We start from the raw sequence: 22,456 nt of genomic DNA, 5'->3' as shown, positions 1-22,456 counted from the left end.
ATATATATATATATATATATATATATATATATATATATGTTCAATATGAATAAAAATTGAAATATATATTTTCCCAACGGTGGCGTGCGTTTGTTGCGAAACTTTAGCGGTAATAAAAGAAAAAACAAAGAAAAAAAAAAAACGCACCGCTAAACACTTACTGGCAAACAGTTGCGAAAGTTTGTTTACATTGCATTGTATATGCTATGTGTTACGTATTATAAACATTATATTGACGAAATTGTCGTTTGATACGTCTCTTGATCATAACGGCGAAGATAGTGACGAAATAGTGCTTTGCCGCAAAGCTACAGTAAAAGAATACTCTCTACGGCACTTAAATGATTAAAACGCAACTCAAACAGAAGTAACATTAACCTTTGTTGTATTCTAATTTTGTTTTATTTCTATTACAAATATATTTTTTTTTTTTTTACAATATTCTCAGTTCAAAACATTAATATTATGTTTAGATAAAAAAAAAAAAAAAATAAAAATAAAAAAAAATAAAAAAAAAATTGAAATCAAAGTCATAAAAACCTTATTACGAATTAAAAATCATTCAAAAAAAAAACGAAAAGGAAAACAATAAAAATAAAAATGAAAGCGAAAACAAAAATAATAATACAAAATATATAATAAATAATTTCCAAAAATAATCCGTAAGATTTTAATTCACTTGAAAGAATTAAACCGATACTTTCGCATAGAACGTAGAACGTATATTCGCTTTAGCGGTAAAAGTAGTTTTTTTTTTTCTTTTTTCATTTTCTTAACATTCATTCCTTTCCCAAGAAAAAAAAAAAAAAAAAAAAAAACACAAACAAGTGAACCTACCTTTTTTTTCCAGTTAATCAAAATGAATTTTGTGTTTTGTTTTTTTTTTTTTTTCCTTTCTTTCATAAAATTTTTTTTTGTCTTGTTTTTAATTGTTTACAGCACTTATTTCCTTGTTGTTGAAGTTTTCGCGTTGTTTAAGAGTATCCAACAACCGTACGCTTTAAACGTTAACCAACGACTGTGTTTCAATATATTAGAGGCTAAAAACCATTGCAAGACCAAGAGCCACAAAAGGCGAACTACACTTGAAATCGTTGAGAAGTCAGCTAATCTTAACACATATAGTGCGCACACAGTGTACATAATCACGCTACAGTTTAGAAAAAAGTTAGCCAATTTTTGCTGGCTGGCATATGCCAATAATGCTTTTTTCAATTCTATCATAGTTATCCCCATCCTTTCACTTATCTTCTTGCGATTGACTCTCAGATAGTTGCCAACGTTTTAGGAGAAAAAAAGAAGTACAACTTTTTCAAACACTTCAAAACGTGTGCAATTATATTCACAGGCACGCCCATTTTAATTGAAATAATTTTAGAATTTGAACGGAATAAATGAAAAATGAAAAGATTTTAAAGAGATTTTTCCAAATAGAATTGAAAATAAATGAATACGAGTGAGTTCCGAACTGACAAATACGTAAAGTTGGATTAAAAATAAAGAGATTTTCATAAAGTGATGATCACTTCAAAAGACACTTCTTCGAAAATGAATGTAATCTTATAGTCTTTTATTTGTATTTATTTATCATTTTAGGAATTATTACTAAATCATAGATCGGGAGCTCGGGATTACTTTTGCATTTTTGTTGTTCTTCTTTTTTTTTTTTTTTTTAGCAATTGTTGTACTTTTCTTACCACGACCACATTGAATTTTTTTTTTTTTTTTTTTTGTTTGTGTAATCGCTTCATATTATAAGTTCATCATTTCAAATAAGTCTTCCTTGCCTTCTCTTTTTGGTAAAGTTGTAAGAGCTTTTCTTGCTCTTTGATCAAAGCGTCGTTGTACCTTATGGTCCATAGTATAGTTTCTTTTAATGCGGTCACGCATTATTTATTTATTAAATTGAAAAATTGTTCGCAATTATTTCAATTAATCGAATTAGATTTAAAGCAATTCAAAGTTAAATGTCAAGGCAAAATCCACTTCGTTCACTCACGTTTCGCTCTTGTCATATCATTTTTCAAGTTCCGTTAATTTTTCGCATAATTATATTTGTTTTACAGATTTGGTAAGCATTTGCTTGCATTTACACTTTGTTTCGATTAAATTGATTGGATCAATGGAATCATCCTGTGGTCATAAATGCATATTTATAAATGGTTCAAAAAACCAAACGTCAAAATTAATATTTAATATAATATATAGGGGCTAACTTAAAGCGAATTTACTTGATTACTTTTAGATTCGCGATATTCTTCTTCGTTAGCTTTTCCTGTTACCCTTATACCATTTATAAAACCACAATGATCAGCTATATTGTACTTTTTTTTATTACCTCTTTCTTTCACACACCTTAAATCTTATTAAGTTAATTTAAAGGTATATTGACCTTGTCATTGCTTTCGAAACATCTCAACGAATTTTTTGCCTTAATATCTTTTTACTCATCTCACTTATAATAGTCAACCGATTCGAATAAACTGAATGTTATTTATTAATATTTAATTTCAAAGCGACTCCACGTCAACGATGACTTTTTCAATACATTTAATTAATACTCAGTGATTCTGTTAATCGCAAAGTGAATAATAAACTGAAGTAATATACACGTATAGTGTACGTATATATATATATATATATGGATATATAAAAGTTTTGAAATAATTCAAAGTTAAGAACTTCAAAAAAAAAAAAAACTAAATAAATAAATAAATACATAAAAAATACAATGCTAGTAAACAAGGCTGTACATAATAAAGTTTTGGGTGCAAATCGAATACATACAACCCTTCAATGTATTCGTTGTATTCTTTCATTTACAGAACATTTTATTTTGATTCGAAAAAAAAATATTCGTCCTAACGATACGCTGATCAATACACTTTTCACGGTCTATAAGCCATTTGCAACATTGTCTTGCTCGTTGAGATTTGTCTCACTCTTTCATCTTATAAACATACACTCTATCCTTAGAGCTACGTTTGCAAAATGCCAACGTGCAAAATTTTTCCATTTCTCCCCAAAAAAAAAAAAAAAAAAAAAAAAAAATTTAACCGGAAAACACGTGCAAACCGAACAAACTTCAAGTTTTCCATTGTATACGATCTGTCGGGTTGTTGGAGTGCGATGTAAACTCTATACAAGTGTTTTCCGATAATCTTTATAAAAAGAAGATAACTACTGAGCAAGGTCGACTATTCAATGTTATATATCACTCCTTCGCGCACAATCCTTCACTTATTTTCCTTATAACGTGGCGAAAATTAGATGTTATTCCGGTAAAAAACTTTAGTTTTCCTAAAAAAGTACACATGGAGAGGAGTCATAAAAATAAACCTATTTAGGGCAAATTTACCATAGTGAATATATATATATATATATATAAAATTTGCACCAATTGTCATCATACAATACATAAACTTAGACCTTGTTATCATACAGAAGCTCGTTTAAAACGGAAGAGGTCCAAAACCGGTTCCATTCAATTCAAATTTTTTACTATTCGATTAGTGTACCAAACTAGTATTTTTCACAGAATTTTATCCAGATAAACTGTTTTCATATGGATAACAGAAAATTATTTAATAATCTGAAACAATTCCAGTTTCAAAACCGTCCGTCCTGGGCCCAAAACATATCTCGAACATCTAAAGTGAATAGAAAAAAAAAAAAAAAAAAAAAACAACCGAAATCGAATAGAAAGACGCAAAGGTGTACGGATCAACAGACGTGCAGAAATGGCTCTGTATCCATTCATATACTAAAGTATGCTGAAAGTCTAATCCAACACTTTCTGTGCATATAATCACAAGAATTTAACGTACAGTTATCATAAATCCTGGAACGTATAAATACCTTAAGAAATTCGTTTCCATCCATGCTCTCTTTCAAAATGTTCTCTTTTACTCAGTTTTCATACATATATAATGCGGTAAATTTTAATGAATAGTCGACACTCACTTACCTAGGCCACGGCCCACATTTGCTCGGAAGGAGATAGATTTAGTTGAAGTTTCTGATTTTAATCCATCCATAGGAATCACATACAGAAAGAAATATTAAATTCATACTTACAAGCTAACACTGTTAAGGGTACTCCTTGAGTTTCTTTTAATTCCAAGTTTGCTCATACATTTATTAGGAAACGCGTGCTCAAGGTTAATCGAAAAGTCGGTCACTACATATTTTATATGCTGGAAACTGTACTGTACTGAATCTAATTAAATTGTCTTTCCGCCTGAGTTGGAAATATATTTGAAGTGATTGCTCTTGTACTTTGTTCTAACACAAGTTTGTTTATATCTTTAAAACTAACTACAAAACTAGATGTCGTCGTCGTCGTCGTCTCTCGATGTGTTGAATATGAAATTGTGCATTGTACGTTATACATTATTGTGTGATAGTAACAAACCGCATAAATAATTTAACATACTTTTCTCTCTCTCGGCTGTTTAATTAGTGAGCATTAAAAAATCTCTATTGCTTGGTCAACAGAGCAAAAAGCAAAAAAAAAAAAAAAAAAACAAAACAGTTGCAATAAGAAACTAGTTGCAAACATTCATTTACACATTAGTCATGTGTTGTACGTAGTGTTGTTGTCTTCTAAGTCGCATTTTTCTTAATTCGTCGGTCTACACGCTCTGTCTTGTCGGTTATTTAAGATCATGCTATATAGTAAAAATACATTTGAGATCTTCTGCTAAGCATGACAATATTATATGTTGTAATTTTCATACTACATTCGGCCGGCCGCACATCAGAAAAACCAACTGTTACATGTTACAGGCACACGCACTAATCAAAGATAAATGAACTGAACCATATACATACGCATACGTAAATGAAATGAAACTCACGCACATATACGCTGATTTAGTTCCCTACATCGTGAGTGTATAGTGTGAATGTATTATTTCATGAACGGCACTTTTTTTGTTTTTTTTTGTTTTGATATTTTCTTCAAGTCTTGTGCGGCCAGTTTTAAACACATTCAACACCATAATATGTTAACTGGTTTATTAGCGCAGAATGAAAAAAAAAAAAAAAATATACCAGATATGTCAGTCACGTTTGTAACACACTGAGTAATTTGACAATAAGTCATACGAAGTCATGTTATATTACGACGATGAGAAGATTTTTAGTAATAACGAAAACTAAATATTTTTTTTGCAAACTCACTCAAATGCTGAAGGGCGCTGCGGCAATGGTCTGTCTATGTAAATCAATTAAAACTTTGTAACGTAGATACTAACTTCGCAATTAGTGATAGAAATGTACCGTAATATTCAAATAGGTTACTTTTGGCAATGACTTTTGAATTCATAAGAAAAATACTTACCTTTTCAAAGTAAGTAGTGATGTGTCATTCTTACTAATTCTTAATTAGTTTTGCATGCGAAACATGCCTTCTTATTAACTCAAATCATTGAAAATTTCCAAGTCTAAATGGCATTCTTATCGTCTTCAAAAAACCTTGCTTTCCATTCATGTTTTCGATTTTTACATGGCTTAAGCTTAGTAAATCAATAAAAGTCTTTGAATAGATTTCTTGATCTTAGCTTTGTTCAACTCAGTCCACAAGAGTAGACTCGACAAACGGGTAAAAATCATGGCTCCCAAGTCGCTTGTAGAGTTTATTTTGGTCTTAGTTATAACGCTTATCGATTACGCGCGCACTCATTAGACTACGGCCATCAGCACCCTATCTGTTCCTCTTTCCTCACTTCTTTCTGATCCTCACCGCAGTACACAAACAGCGGAAAGAAAAAAGAAAACTACATTCAACTTTAGTGAAAAGAAAATTCTGTCATCTCGGTTTTCAAAATCTTTGAACCGCCTGTAAATGACATTGTTCCATCCTACGCTTATAAGATGTAAGAAAAGCGTCGTTTATCTATAAAGTCGTTTATCCAAGACATCCAATTGCTCTGGTCTCGTTGATGACTTGTACTCTGAGTTTCATGCTTTAAGGAAACCTTCGTGTTTCATGCGTTAAGCAAATACTTTATACGATAGTATAAAAGTAAAAATATAAGAAAAGTCAGTTCTACGTAAATTTAAAAAGAACGGTTTTCCTTTCTACATTTTTCCCATTACAGTCTAAATTTTATGTTGATCATGTTTGTTATCAAAATGTAATCGAATGTTAGCGTTTTGGGAAAATCAACTTTTAGTCCATCAAATGCACAGTTGCAAACGGTTGCAAAATTTGAGGTTACGAACTTAGATGCTATTCCGTTGACTAAATTATTTCAGAGGAATTTACCTTTTGCTTAAAGAGAATATTTTTTTCCAGAAAGCAACTTCATCTCTTGCCATTAAAAGATAGGAAATAAGAATCTCGGTTGATCACTGCAACGATATATGTATGTGAAATCCATAGTCACATGGAACAGGGGAAATAGGCACAATGTGACTTGCTTAAGTTCTTTGATTACATATTTTACTATTTAGAAAATGTACAGAGCTCGTGAAATGTATGAAATCATTTCATAAAAATTATCATGACCGACTAATAAAATAAGTGAAAGAATTTCTCGTTAAATCTAATAATCATGGCACAGAATATTAAAGGATTCGTTTAAGTTTACGCGTTAATACAATTTCTTTATATAACAATAAAATTGCAATTAATTCTTTTAAAGTTAAGAAATTAGCATAAAGATCGTAAGGTAGGACTAATTAGTGCAACAGCGCTTAAAGTTGCAATTGACAAATTATTCTCAGTTTGCTCGTAAAAACGAAAGTTTCAGCCCAAATTTGTGATATCCGCATACGAAAATTTTGCAATAAACGCGAGACTTATAAAAACAGAAAAACGAAACCATATATTTTTTTTAATTGTTGTGCATTTTTTTCACATATTTCTTTATAGTTTTTTTTGGATGTTTTGGAAGTTTTTTCGACTTTTCCATTCATCTATCTGTCCCTTCCTGGGAATTATTCAATCTCGATCGTATGCAAATTTTCCATACATTTGTCACACTCGATCTATGCTTTTTCAAAGGGCCGTGAGAGCCACTACTAATGTACATCGCACCAATCTCTAAAATAGTCAACGATAATTAACCAGTTAGTTGTCGCAAGCTTTTTGGGAAATTTGAGACGTCAATTTCGTTTCAAACATTGAGTATACAAATATACGGTGAAATAATGCCGTCTCACCCTAAAAAGTATACTCGTCAGTACGAGCTAACTGGTTAAGGATATCTTTATAAAATTAGTCAACTACAGCTAGGTAGATTATTAGACAACCTGACATAACTAAAACTAAAACGAGTGAAAACATTACAATCGGGCTAGGCCGCTATTTAATACCCTGCATCCCATCGTCCAATGAAATTCTTATTTTTCCCATAGAATACAAAAATGCTACTCTGTGTTGTACTTACTATTATAGAAGTGTATATAAAAAATTAGACCTCCTTGCAAATAAAGGGTTACTTTCCATAAGAGTGTTTACGCTCAAGAGGTTCAAAAATTCAGCACAGTTTATTAATATATCAAACAGCTATTATGGATCAATTTTCATCATAAAATAGTAAAACTATTTCTACTATTTTCTAAAACTATTTTCTGTTATAAGAAACCAAAATTTTCATTAAAATTCCAACATAAAATAGAATCCAAACAGTGGGTCGAGATGGTCGAAATTTGGTACAGTTAATTCTTTTTATCTTAAATTACTATTATGATCTAATTATACCCTACACTAGTTATTTTACAAAATATATTAAGTTAGTGCGTACGTATGTAACACCCAGAAGAGCGTTAGCGTGGGCCCAGCTTTCATTATATCAATCGATTCAGAATCATTTTCTAAATCGATCTAAGCCTGTCTGTCGCTATGGCCGTCTGATCTCTGTCCATCTATTTTGGTGTGATATTTTGATGAAATTTGGAATACTGGCGTGCTTTTTGGCCAAAAGACGAACGTTCTTGAAAATGGTTAACATTGAACCCTATTTTCGACTATTTCATATATAACGCTTTATATTGAAAAGTCGTTATGGCCAATAGCTGTAAGGTAATGTCGGGTATTTAATAATTCGCCCTGGCCCATTAAAGTGTGCGTTTACGTATTTTAATTGTAAAATTTTTACAATGAAATTAATATCAAGCATTTGGCATATATAAAATTAAGAAGTCGTCAATATAAATTAGTATCCACGATGGATATGGACAACAAGTTGTATTTGCTACCTAATCTTTGTTTTTTTTGAGTATACATTATATGTGTACTATAGCGCATATTCACACAAAAAACAGAGAATTGTATATGCCTTTGCCTCATGAACGTTTAACTAAGTTTTACGTCATATCATGTAACCTTGAATAGACTTGTTGCCGAATGTAAACAATGAGAATGACAAAGCAAGCACCCAAAATAAATGCTAGTGTAGCATACCTTAAAGGCGCATAATAAACTTTGCACTAGCTCGCAGACCTTGGGGGGTTCAACAACAGAAATATGCCCTATATGTAATTTTTATAATGTTAGATGTTTGTGAGTGGAAGTGTAGTGTATGAGTAAACTTATCTCCATCCAGCCAGTATAATACATAACAAATTAGTTAATGAACATTATAATCATTATATTAAATAATATGAATTAAAAATTATTAATACGAATTAAGCTATCGAATAAATAATTATATTAATTAACATGCAATAAGATTTAACTCAACAATTTAAATAAACGCCGAATGTACATTCGTGTTAATAATAACTAAATTCAATTTTCGGTTACACTTTAACCTAATTTTTTTTCTTTTCTATTCGGTCAAATTATTTTTACGCCTTACATGCATATGTTGTATACGTTTAACTCCAGAACGTTGATTTTTTTCTTTTTTTGAAATTTATTTAACAAACTACCTATGACACGAATAATGGCTATTTTATGAATTTTGCTACTCTTGTTTGAGAGACCCGTTTACCATTCATTAGCAAATTTAATCATTTCTTGTCCAGCTGTCATATTTCATGTTAATTGGAGTTAAGCGTTATCCTTTTCCCAAAATACTCCGGCGAACTTGATCTATTTGGATGCTCACGTATTCTCTCTTTTAAACTCTCAAAAATTTTGAAGACTTGGATACGCATTTTGTTCGCTTCTCAAGGATTCTTCTACTTTAAGATAATTAAGTTCATTCACATTATTAAGAATAAAATATTTTATTATTAGCGGTATAACTGTGAGCAAGCGTGACGATAATTTGAATTTTTCAATAGCCTTTTGTGTACGTGTCAATGCAATCACCCATTTTCACAACTACTCCCCAATTTGTTTTTCTTTTCAGGCTATTTCATGGCCAAATTCTTCACAGTTTAACAAATTCTTTTTAACTATTTTTTATTTCTGGTCTCGCGTAAATTTTAAAATCAAGAATTAACACTTTGCCTTTTCCAAAAGTTGCTAAAAATATTTCAAAAAATGTCATTTCTTTTTAAAAAAAAAAAAAACAAAAACGATCTCCTATTCATTTTCGTACACTAGAGCTAGAGCTCTTCCACTGTTATTGATAACAGAAATATCGAAATTTCCTGGGATTTCATCACTTTTTATTTTAAAGCATTTGACGATATCTTTATGTGCTTAGATTTTCTCTGGTATAACAAATTGTACGTTGAAGAAACGATATACGATCATCAAGTGAGCAGATTTTCGCTATTATTTATAATTAAATACCATAACGTTAGACAAATGTAATTTATTTGCCATTTCTTCTCTTTTTGCTTTCTTTTTTCCCCCCACCACGGACAGATATAAGCATACGAGATATGCTTTCCATTCATCTACATTTGCCTACATGTCGCCTATTACTAGAACGTTTACCGTTGCGAAAATAAAGATAGAGATTTCCTGTCATACACACTTTTACCTAGGGTTTAAGTCTGAAAAAGAAAGCGATTCGCCTGAAAGTATGCTAATAAAATGTAAAAACTACAAATTCAAATGCAAAGCTTATCGTTCTAAAATAGCATACGAATACTTATTATGGCTATAACAAGAAAAAGTAAAAAACACCATCATGCGTAACTTGCAAATACACGCGTAAATAACATTCTAAATTTTGTATAACATAAAACAGTTGACTTGACTTGTACCAAAAATTCGGCATTTAACGAATTTAATTTTTTTTTTTTTTTTTTTTTGTCGAGTCGCAGACATATCTCTTTTCAAACAATTATTTATATATTAAAAGATTTAGGCGTATCTACTAAACGACTTTTCCCTTTGCTAGCTTAGTACTGAGGAAAACTTAGACTTCCAAAATCGTCCATCGAAATATATACGATGCTCGATTAGCTTACATCTTTTTCTATTCATATACATTGTGTTTTTCATATCGTTTTTTTCCCGAAAATCACTGCCATCATCCATTACATTTACATATCAAGCATCGTTATTCGACATATCGAGTGTATTAGCAAATACGTGATGATCCTTTAAATGCTTATTGCAATAAATGATACAATAAATTTCGTAAAAACGGGCCTCTTTCCTCTCCATTCTGATGAGGATTATCGGGTTTAATAAATAGTTAGTTCCCATAGTATTTCCCTTCGCTTCGAAGAATCTTTTGACTTGATTGCTTTTTCAATGAAGAAAATCAGTAGATTGTCATTGAGTGAAACACTGATTAGATGGCAATTGGAACGCCATGCACGCACCGTAATTGCAACTGTGCCGCAGCCGTGTATCCTTGAACGCTGTTTCTTTTCTGTTTTTTTGTTTTGCTTCTAAAACAAGTGGTATTTTAACAGCAAGAAGCAAATATTATCTGCGACTAAAACATTATCTTGTGTACAGCTTACGAGGTTTGTCGGAATAGCCATGAATCCAAGATAATTTCTTCTTCAAAAATGATACAATCAACCTAAACGTTTCCTAACGTACGTAAAAAAGTTTGTTAAAACTCTTAAAATACGCTTCAATTTCCATAACGATCTTATCACATGAGCGAGCGTCCTTTTCAAATTTATTACCCAAAAATAATCGTTGCTTCAAGTTAGATTTAGAAAACATGGTGTGTATGGCAACAAATAGACCTGCCATCTATATAATGTTCTTATCATAGGGATCGACTTGCGCCTGGGTGTTTTTATTCTATCGTTTGTGAAGGTGGAAACCAACGTTCAGTCAACTTTCTCGTTTCTAAATATTGATAAAAATTGCTTCAGTATGTGAGCAAAGAAGTCGTTTCGATTTTTTCATATTAGGTCTCCAGCCTCATAATTTTTCGTCATCCCGAATGTGCATCGTCAGCCAATCTGACATAACCACGCCTTAATTCGAGCCCCCAATGTTTCCCCGTCGTGAATGATCCACGTATATAGCGCCCAGCTCACCTCTTATCTGCATAGACTCATACATGTTTTAAAGATAAAATAGTTAACGACAGCCCGGTACTCAATTTTTTCAATTTTCAATTACTGTAAGTAGTGTAAGTAGTTATCAAGGCATACGCAAAAATATTCCCCAACCTTTGGGAACAAGCGTTGTTATCTTCTTGTTGAGAGTGCAAGCTTTTCAGTCAATGCACGTACGTTCATCCCGCTCAAATTAAATAACTGAATAACAGTTGGCTTGGAATGGGAGACTTTTGATTATGGAAAAGTTTCTCAAAACCCTGGAAAATCTTCCCGGTCACGTGAACGTGTTAAGAGTGTTAAATGAAATCTTATCGCACCATTCAGTCGATTGTTGTTAACGTTATTTCGCTGCTCACTTGTCGATTACAATTTTGTGTTTGTCTTTTCATTTAACTTAACTTTAGTTGTATTTGTTATAAAAATTTTATTTGTTTATGAAAATGGAAGCATGAGTTTCGTAGAGAAGTAGAAGTTGAAATGATTTCTCTCTTTAACTGATTCGAAAAATGTTATTATTTAGTTAATGTAAATCATATCCTATCATGTAACATATAAGAATTAAGGCTGAACTTGTGCATTGCTTTCCATCTGAGCTTCAATCAAACTAAACTGACCTACGATTTTATATTCACTTCTTGGTATTATGTTAAACGCATATCTGTTCTACGTTCAACATACATATGCCATAGTTTGAAGAAATATGTAAGGTGAAAGGTTCCTAATTCGCTCTCACTGTACATATTCATGCATTTCATACAAAAAAAAAAAAAAAAAAACAAAATTTAAGCAGACCCAAAAACCAATTTCCAAACTACGCAGAGTTGATCTCGTCAGTTTACCCAAACGTATCCAAAGCAAAAAGTATTGGAAAATTTTTCGATGAGAATGATTCTTAAAGCACTTATGTTATTATAAACTTGATTGATTTAAAATAACAAAAAAAAAATAAATAAATAAATAAAATATTTAGTTTTGGAAATCTTTTAATTGGCTTTTGTAGAATTTTTCGTTTTCTTGTGCATGCGCTTATATCAATTTCCATTCTATGTATATGTAAAGTGTTTGTAAAAAAAGAATTCATTAGATGTCAAAGCCGATTTACCTGGTGAACCAAGGGTGCATATTAAGTTGACTTTACGTCTTTATCTTTTTGCTTTCGTTAAAGACTTTGAACACACGAGTAGCTGATCACCCAATTTCCCTAATATACAATTACAAAGTGTGTTCCATAAGTCAGCAGGAAGATTTGAAAACGCCCGTCACTAAACTCTGGTTTTATATAAAATAAAATGAAATCATTCGCAACACTTTTCTTTCTTTCCCTTTTACATTTTTTTTTTGGATCCACTAAAGTGTACGTTAAAGTGTAAGTTAAGTGTACGTACACTACGTATTTCATTGTCCTTTGACATTTAAATAAATTGTAAATACTTTGTTGTAATCGTTGGTTTTAAATCATAGCTGGAGCAGTTAGTTATAAGTAGAAATTTTTCTATCCAGTTTTAAGTCATCGAAACGAAGCATGAACAAACCTCGCTGAGAATGCGATGAATTGATGCTTTGGACATATGAATTTCCACTAATTGGAATGCATCTTCACTTAGCACAAATTTCAAATGCCCAACATATTCATCATCTACGCCTTCATGACTAATCTGAAAGCGCGTCTAAGGCTTGTTCACTTTGCTACTGGATAAAAACTCGCGTTACTATTGATGACACTATAACCGGACTACTACACGTCCGATTAGCATGCATAGATTGTCAGAATGTGTCATTTCCACTTAGGGTTGCATCATCAGGTGGCGTGGCTGTGATCTCCTGTTAACTTTAAAACGTATTCTTTATATCAACACATCATTTGGAAGATCCAGATATCTCCTTCCTGAGTTTAAATCAAACTAATTGCTCTTTTTTGAGCAAATTTCGGATTATGTAGGACATAAAATGGTTTGGAGCGGTTTTACGAGTAAATTTTACAACGAAAATGATTCTACTCTAATTATAATAGTGATGGAAATTATTCGAAATTTATAACATGATCATCTTGTTTTATCACTTAATACTGATCATCCACATGCTGATAATACAAGTCATGTCAATTTGGTGATGAAAAAATTATGACTTATATCGAGCACTAGGATATTATCCAAGGCTTGATCATCAAACGACTGCAATCACCTGAAGAAATTTAAATGCTACCCCAAATAGAATTTTTTTATTTCTCCGTATAGAGGCCCTACTTATCGGAATATCTTTAAAATCAGACAAAATTAGCATATTTGCAAAAAGACGAATTCCTAGGCCCATGCAAAATCTCGGATAAATCATCTCTGATACTAGAGTATTAGAATACTGCTTCGTAGCTTAGACAAGCTTTTTAGATTTAATTGGATTTACAGGAAACACATATGGAATCTAAAATGTAAATGTGCATTATGTACGTTAGATGTATACAGGATACGAAACGATACCCAAAAGAGAAGATCTTATAACCGGTATAAGCGAAAAAAAAAAAAAAACCTTTCTTTCCCTTACCTAAGACTGGTGTTAATCAATTTTTACCCTACAAGAAAAATACGCATAACTTAAAAGCGTGTAAGCAAAGCAACCGGGAAATGTTTGGCATATTTTCTCATGTACATTGTCAATTAAATTTTCTACTTTGCAGTTTATAAATAGCGATCGTGTAGCCCATACCTAAATAAACACAATTACAATTACGAGTCTCTCGATAATTTCGCATATTCTCACTTGAGATCCAACGCAAGATATCGCAAATCCTGCAACAATGGAAAATGACTTGAAATAGTACTTACGATCGAACTAAAGTTTATTTATAAGCTTCATAAGGAATCTTTCTCTTACACATGATTTCTAAAAATGCTGTCATTCTTTCTTCATCTTCTTCTAATCACATGATCTACTTCGTATATAATTTGATGAATACTTTAAATAAATTTATATGTTACTCCCTTTCTTTTCATGTCTTTCCCTGGATATGACTGGGGATAATACGGATCAAATAGGAACAGGTAAGTGTTTGATTTATTGCGTAAAAGCCTGCGTATTTCTTTTCCTCTAAGTTATTTTATTAAGAAATTAATTACCTAACTTATCCATAGGTTGGATATTTCGTTATAATTTAAATAAAGTAAAATAAGTAAACATAATAATCATCGTACATGAAAAACATAAACATCCGCCATTAGAAGTACTCTTTAGTAAAAGATTTGAATAAAGAAATTAGAAATTTTTTTTCTCTCTTTGAAGGAAATCACATTTTAAAAACAAATTATATAATAGAAAACTATTTTTTTTTTATAGAAGTTGTTAAATACTTTTTAGTAATATATAGTTAATTTAGATGAAAAAAAAAAAGATAGAGCGAGAAAGAGAGGAGCGAGAGAGAAAGAGAGAGAGAGAGAGAGAAGGAAAAAAAAAATTTTAAATATTTTTGAAAGTAATTCGCACTTAATACATAGTAAAATAATGAAAACTTAGAAATTTGCCTTAGATTTGTACCTGAGCGTAAAGATTTAGTTAGTCAAACCCCTTAAGAAATACTTCCTGTGTACCTTTAAGTTGACAAATTTATTCAATTAGTTCAATTAGTTTATTTCATTTCAATTGCATTATATCTTAACTAAACGGTTTATCTCATAATTAACTATGAAGAGATAAGATTTATAGAGTGACTTGCAGTTAAATAATTTATAAACTCTTCTTGATTTCCTTATTTTTTATCATCTTTTTTTTTTTTTTGTTTTTTCTATTTCTTCTTTTTTTATGTTCCCATTGTTTTATTACATTTATTTTCATGTTTAGGTCTGTGTGTGTGTGTGTGTGTGTGTGTGTGTGGATGAGGATGTATGTATGTGGATGGGGGTGTATGGGTGTATTCGTATTTTTTTGCCGTTGCTGTTGTTGTTGCTGTTGTTGTTGTTGTTGTTGTTGTTGTTTCTCTCGTTCATTGTACATTTACAGGGCGGCTACCTAGATGGATTACGTTCACATTTGGGTGGTTTAACACAACGTGTCAAATCATGGTATTGGGGACGACCTATTGTAAGTGCAATTGTATTTTTCACTTTAAAAAAAAAAAAAAAAAAAAAAACCAAAAAAAGAAATTTCAAAAACAAAAATAAATAAATACCCAAAAAATGAAACAACCATTATTTACAAAACAGTCAACTCAAAAGCCAGTTGCAGAACACCTATTTGTAAATTGCATTTTTTGTTTTTTTTTTATATCAATGTTTGACTATATATTGCTAAACTCTCTTCTCTTCACCATATCCTTCACCAAACAAAAAAAAAAAAAATTATATAAACTTAATGCATAGTAAAATTTTAAAATGCAAAAATACATTATGTTATTATATATCCACCATCAGGGTGTTCGAATCAAAGCAGATCGTAACCGGTTTCGGGTTCGATTTACGATAATACGTCCGTCCTTACATGACATCATTATGAAAATTTTCACTGATCTGCAGTAACTACCGATAAAATGGATCGAAAAACTTTTTATATTGACCAGAAAGCAAAAAAGGCGAAAAATGCGTATAGAAAACTAGCTATTGGATAAAAGTGAAAAATAAAAATCAATCATAAGAGTATAATATAGCTTTTCTTTAAGAGAAATAATAGTTATGGTTGTAGATTAAAAAAATGATAATTGTGATCATTTTCCCTCATACATCGAGAGCATGCGTCCACGTTATAGCTAAAAGTGGAAATCATGTTTTAATGAACAGTCTGCGTTATATTCATAGTCAATCGAAAAAACGACAAAAATAGTTGGGACATTAGCCGGAAAGGTTTCCAGGGAATTCAATAAAATGCATTGCATACCTAGGTGGTGGGTATTGAAAACTTGGTATCAGAATAAAAAATACAGCTTTATTATTTGTTGTGATATTGAATTGCGTATGAAAATTCTACTTAGCCTGCTTTCGTATATTAGTTTCAATAAAATTGAATAAACATGCAATTTATTTTTGGTTTGCACTTGCATTTTGAAAAGTCAAGTAAAGCAGAAATTAATTCTAATTTGGAAAATTTTATTAATCGCCATTTGGTCATAAATGTAAATTAGTTTATCAACATATTGTTTTTTTTTTTTTTTTTTTCTTCTTCTTTATCTTAGTTCTATGAATTTTTAGTTTTTTTTTATTTTTATTTTTGCACTTGTTCTGTTTGTAATATAGACCATAGAGATCTTAAAAAGTGTTATGTATTCTCCCATCAAAGCCAAGTTACTATGGCGATGTAATCAGGTCTGTCAGTTTACAATTTGTTCGATTGAAAAAAGTTGAGAGAACATTTTAGAAAAAAAATTATCTAATATTTTTCTTAAGGTAAATTATTGTTGCATTCCGCAATTGCGTTACCTATTTTGTGCCCCAATGAATGCTCGCAAAACCTCCTGTAACTTCTATATGAAGCGTAGAATAATACAGAGAGTTTCTAATATCTATTTAACATTGCAAGGATTTCTTTCTTCCTGTAATTGGACAAAACGGGTATATATTGATAACGAAAAGTTTAATTGAGTTTACACTATACGGAAGACTGTGTTGAAAAAATTAATGGAAATTTTACTCTAAAAAGAAGAAGTGAATAGCGATCACCCATCTAACCAAGAGTAATTTCAAGGCATACGATATGTTCGTAAGTGTAAATTGTCCGTAAATGTAAGCCATCTTTTGTAGTTGTTGGGAACTATTAGTGGCGAGTTTTCAAAGCGAACCAATTTATTGAGTAAAGAATTTGTATTAAATTTTAGTCAGAAAACAAGTGAAACCATTGCATCGGAGCGCTCGCCCACCATTATATTACGTAATCCACTTCGTACAATATGTGATACAATTATTCACATAATGATTTTTCAAATAAGGTTTTATGTAGGAAGCGGTCGAAAAAGTGGTTCAATAGCGTTCGGTTTTGGGCCAAAATACGTCATCAGAATGTCTCAAAAATCGCGACTTGAAAACTGAACACCAGAAAACAATATAGACTGACAGAGGGACAGACAAACTTGAAATTGTCTAATAAAAGTTCCAAAAAAAATATCTATCTCAAATTCTTTTGGGTATGGGCTATACTTGCATAAACTTAGCATATCCTTATACCTCAAGCGTTGTGCAGTATAAGGCATGCTAATGGCGACGCATCGAAATATGATAAAAGGCAGCATGAGAAGACCGTAAATATATTGATAAATATATATCAGCAAAACCAATGATCTCTTTGAACTTAACCACCCTCGTTTAAATGTCGGGAATGGGCTGAAAACATTACTGAAATATCAGTTGAAATTTAATTAATTCAATTAATTTAATGAACGATTTTCAATTTTCTCGTTCATTTTCTCGCCTTGATACAACACAGCCGTATTCATTGCGGAGTAAGATTTTGTCCAAATGATTGAAAACATTACTTTATATGAATGAGGATGCATATACACGTTAAAGTTCATGATTACAATTTAGAAACACTTCAACATGATGGACCGATACCAAAAAAAACCAACACAGCAGAGCATTACAAATTCCCGTTGAACAATTTCTTGTCATTATTTCCATGTTGTTCACAAGCAATTCATGTCCGAGGATCAAATAGTTAATAAGAAATATTGTTCAACCCTTCCAAGTTGTTTGTATGAATCTATTCGCCAGAAACTTTCCGAATTCGGAATACTAACGTCTGCATCACAATAACGGATCTTTATCATCCTGGCTAGAATATTTGTCAGTTTTTTGAGAGAAAAAAAAAAAAAAAAAATCAGATATTATCCTTTCACGAACACCATATTTTATTTACCTAACACAGCTCCAAGTAACTATTTTATATTTCAACATTCAAAGAGTCTCAAGAACGAAATTCTTCTCCTTGTAATCCTTTTTTTTTTAAATTAAAATTTTTGAAAATTCAGTACACTTTCAGCGATAATTCATTACCATTCCTACCTACAGCAAAAAGATTAACAAAGTCACGTAAAATTTTGATCCGGCGATTTGCACATTTCGTAATTAAAAAAAAAATAATAAAAATAAAGCGGGCAAAGAGCACCTACCTGCCTACATCTACCTACATCATGATCATTTCTTGAAGATAAGTCCAGAGAGATAAATACGGTTTTTTTATTTTTTTTTTTATTTTAAATTTAAAAATATAAAATAAAATAGTTACAGGGGTATGCAAAGTTCGCCCCGAGACGAGTATTTCCTTATTTTAATTATTCCGTTTTTAATTTTATATTTCATTCTAAAAAACAAATTTTTAATTTTATTCAAAATTATTTTCAAAAATGAAAGCACTATAAAAAAAAAAAAAAACAAATATTAAAAAAAGAACAAAAAATAACAAGAAGAAGGCTTGAAAAATATAATTGCACCTTAACGCATGAGTCACCCTGTATTAATTACTGTTAATTAAATTTACTAAAATTTGATTTCATTTGAGCATATTGTGCACAACCAAAACTTTCTTATATGTGCAAAATAAAAAAACTCAGAACTTAAATTTATTCTCTTCCCTTTATGGTTTATCACTCTTCATGAATGTTAATTTAAACTAAAACATAAATTCTACGTGTATTTATATTCTCTCTGTAACTTTCGCAACTAATCACTTGTACAATTATTGTAGTATTTAGTAGTTGCATTAATTAATTACGTAGTGTTGTTATTATTGTTATATCCTTATTGTATTTAAAAAAAAAAAAAAAAAAGTTTAGTTCAGTGCTTTGTATTACAGTTAGTAGCTTTAATAAACACATTTGAATACATTTGAAAAAAAAAAAAAATAATAATTTCACATACGTTTCGCACTCTTCATTCTATATAGCGTGTAATTTGTAATATACATTATGCATATATTCTATTTCCAATTTATTATTAAAGTGCGTTTTTTATTCTCTGCGAGTGTGTCTGAAGGGATAGGCGAACTGCTTGCTATCGTTAAACAAATTACATGAGCTCAACAAGACACATATGCAGAGATTTGATCATTTTACTGTGGTGCATTATAATATAGTCCAATTAATCCAACAGAGACAAATACACACATACGCACATACCACACCTAGGCGCTAAAACGATATTTGATCCCAAATATCGTAACCATATGAAATTCATTATCGATCTTCAGTGAAAACAATAACAAAAAAAAAAAAAAAATAAAAATAAAAAACAAGAACAGGAAAAGAAATTGAAGAAGAACAAGAAAAACAAAAATGAAATCCTAAAAAGAAAGTCACTTAGGACTATGTTATGTTAAAAATCGGCGCATTAAAGTAACAGAGAATAATTTCCATAGCAACTGCTTTAAATTTGCTTGAGACAACTACAGAATCTTGCGATATTTACCAAATATGTGCCAGAACGTATATGGTCTAATAATTAGTGTGATTTGCGGAAAGAATTTCGCCTTTAATCTCTAAAAGAGCAAAATTTTTACATTGTTCGTACATACTATCGCACCATCTCACGATAGGTAGAATTAATTAAATCGGACCCATGGAGTATCCATTGTTTCCAAAAAAAAAAAAAAAAAAGCCTAAACACAAAAAGCTGCAAATGAAAAGTTTATCAAGCTTTCATTTTATTTCAACGTAAATCTTTAATGCAGAAGAAATTGAGTCGATTTAGCTGAATCTTGGAGAGATTAATGATAAGAAATTCATTTCACACGCTCTCTTTGAGCGTCACTACAGCCACATATGGCTAAGCTTTGTCCTATCATTCACGTCTACTTCTACTCGAATGAACGTAATTCAATGATTCATATGAGTTATTTGTCATAATCTTTTTGGGGAGAGAACTTTCTCTAGAAATTCTGAGAACAAATTGCTTCCATTTCTAGCTTTCTAGCACTTTACCGACATGTATGTTTTGCAACGATTATGAAAGTTGCGCTTACATTAGTTGCAATGTTATCAAACATTAATGTAACAATAAGCATACTACAGTGGGGCAAGACATAGCCTACACTACTTTGCTTAATTAATGATATACCAAAAATTATATATCGTTTTTATGTAAAAGCATAATTTTCATGGAAGACATCCATCATATTAGAGAATATTCAAATGTCAACGTGGTCTAAATTTAGCAAATTTAATTAATTTGTCAAAAATGTTGTTATATTCCCTGTCGTGCGATCGAAAAAATTAAACAATATGATCCAAATTCACCAAGACTAAAGAAAAATTTGTAACATAAAATATAATAAAAATGGGACCAGATGAAGGCTTATACTTATGTGGATTAGGATCCAGAAAATAGACTTACGTAATCCAACTTCGGTTACGGTTAATTCTTATGTTCAATTATTATTATTATGAAAGCATTTAGGCCTCGTTACTGTATAAAGATTCTCTTTTCTTAGGAAAGGTTATATGGCAAGGAATTCAAAAAATTGCCTCATCCGACCACCATCCGACACCAATTTAATATATCGAAATACTATTACTAAGTGATTTTTATCGCGAACTTGTGAAATTCATATTAATTTTTCTTATAAGGAGCCATCAAAATAAGGCATTGCGTGAGAAACTATTGAAAAAATGGTCCGATTCGAAACATTTTTCATAGTGTTCGTGTTTGGATCGAAACACACCATCAAAATATCTCAAAACTTACGACGTGTATTCTGAACATAAGAAAACGAAACAGTGAGACAAACAAACGTGGAGACAAGCTTGAATCGATCGGTATAATAAAAGGTGATCCTATCTCAAGTCTTCGCACACTAACCTATTATGCTACAAATGATGTAAGGTATAACAAGCATAAAAAATATCGAGGTAAACGTATGTCACCGAAAACCATGAAAGCACTCTAAGTATATAAGAGCCATGCAAAACTTTATAGTCTTCCTTTCATAGGACGTGACGTCACTTAATCTAATATATAATTTTAATTTTCACAAATTTGTTAAAATTGAAATAATGATTCAACTAATTTTTCTACCAATCGAAGTAGATTGTGTTCTATTAGACCTTTTCTGGTCGGCATATATATCTTCGACGCTTGAGTTTAAAAGTTCCACACAAATATTCGTTAAAAATTTATATTCTTGACTTAAGGTACGGTACTTTCACATCTTTTTCGCGTACACCCTTCATAACTCAGCTATCATATTCCAATCTCGTGTAAATTACTTATAATTTGATTAAATTATTTTTATTGCTGTGAATTACATTAAATGACTTAATCGTTCCGAAAATTGTTTTTAACTTTGAAATATTAAATCTTTTTTTTATCTAATCGACTTTTTAAGAATTAATGGCATTTTGCCACTTGTGGTACAAGGTCATGTTGAGTTAGCGCGATGATATATGCAACATGCGAAAGGACTTGCGATAAGCCCATTTTTTACCCAATCGATTCCGAATCACTTTCTGAATCGGTCTAAGCTTGTCTGTCCATCTACGCTTCTGTTTTATTTTCGTATATTCAACTTATAAGCATCCTAAGATTATAATTTTTGAAATATTTCGATGAAATTTTGTACACCGACATATCTTGCATTAAATTCTGAATCGATTTAAGCATGGTCGTCGGTTCGTTTGCGTATCTGTCCCTCTATGTAATATCTGTTGTAATAATTCTCCTGGCCGCAGCTATAGCTGTAGCTATCGATTTAAGATTTGGCGAAAGCATTGAAAGTTCTTGTTCGCAGGGTCATATTGAAAATGGGCTAAATTAGTTGAAGGACTATACCTATAGTATTACGTAAACTGAGAGCACCTATGCTTTTCAAAAGATATAAAACATTGAATTTTTGCTCATTACTCATAATCTATGGCAAATAAATTGACAAAAAGTTCGAAATTATATTCAATTAGCGACGCTGTAGCACCTGCACAAAAACTCGAAAAATTAACCTCGCCTACTTAGTATTAAAAAATTCCATAGTTTTAAACGCGCGAAAATAAGCTCCAATTAACTCATAAACTATATAAATTTTTGACCATTTACAATTTCGGAATCCACCTAAGGATGTCCCTCTTCTCGTCTGTCCATCTGTCCACCTGCCCACCTGTGTAATATCTTTGGTA

The 22,456-nt window shown here is 31.1% G+C and overlaps 2 protein-coding genes across 10 annotated transcripts in view; one reads left to right on the top strand and one right to left on the bottom strand.

The window, feature by feature from the left end:
- The window catches only part of LOC119631953, a 17,842-nt gene extending 16,964 nt beyond the window's left edge, over positions 1-878 (bottom strand). Inside the window, exon 1 of the transcript XR_005246728.1 lies at positions 838-878. The gene's annotated coding sequence lies outside the window, so the exon portion shown is untranslated. The remainder of the gene's footprint in view (positions 1-837) is intronic.
- LOC119631952 (whirlin) overlaps positions 1-22,456 on the top strand; it is a 100,059-nt gene that overhangs the window by 69,398 nt on the left and 8,205 nt on the right. For 4 of the 9 annotated variants that reach the window (XM_038024588.1, XM_038024585.1, XM_038024587.1 and 1 more), the window contains one exon: positions 14,415-14,420. The exons of 2 other annotated variants lie outside the window; for them this stretch is intronic. In XM_038024588.1, coding sequence (XP_037880516.1) covers positions 14,415-14,420 — 6 coding nt within the window. Of the gene's footprint in view, positions 1-14,414; positions 14,421-15,372; positions 15,454-22,456 lie in introns of all 9 variants that reach the window. 3 more of the 9 variants (XM_038024581.1, XM_038024583.1, XM_038024579.1) reach the window with 1 other exon arrangement.

Source organism: Glossina fuscipes, unplaced genomic scaffold (genome assembly GCF_014805625.2).
Source record: "Glossina fuscipes isolate IAEA_lab_2018 unplaced genomic scaffold, Yale_Gfus_2 1, whole genome shotgun sequence".
NCBI lineage: Eukaryota > Metazoa > Arthropoda > Insecta > Diptera > Glossinidae > Glossina > Glossina fuscipes.
Note: the sequence above shows the minus strand (reverse complement) of the source record. Positions and strands in the feature narration are given on the sequence as shown.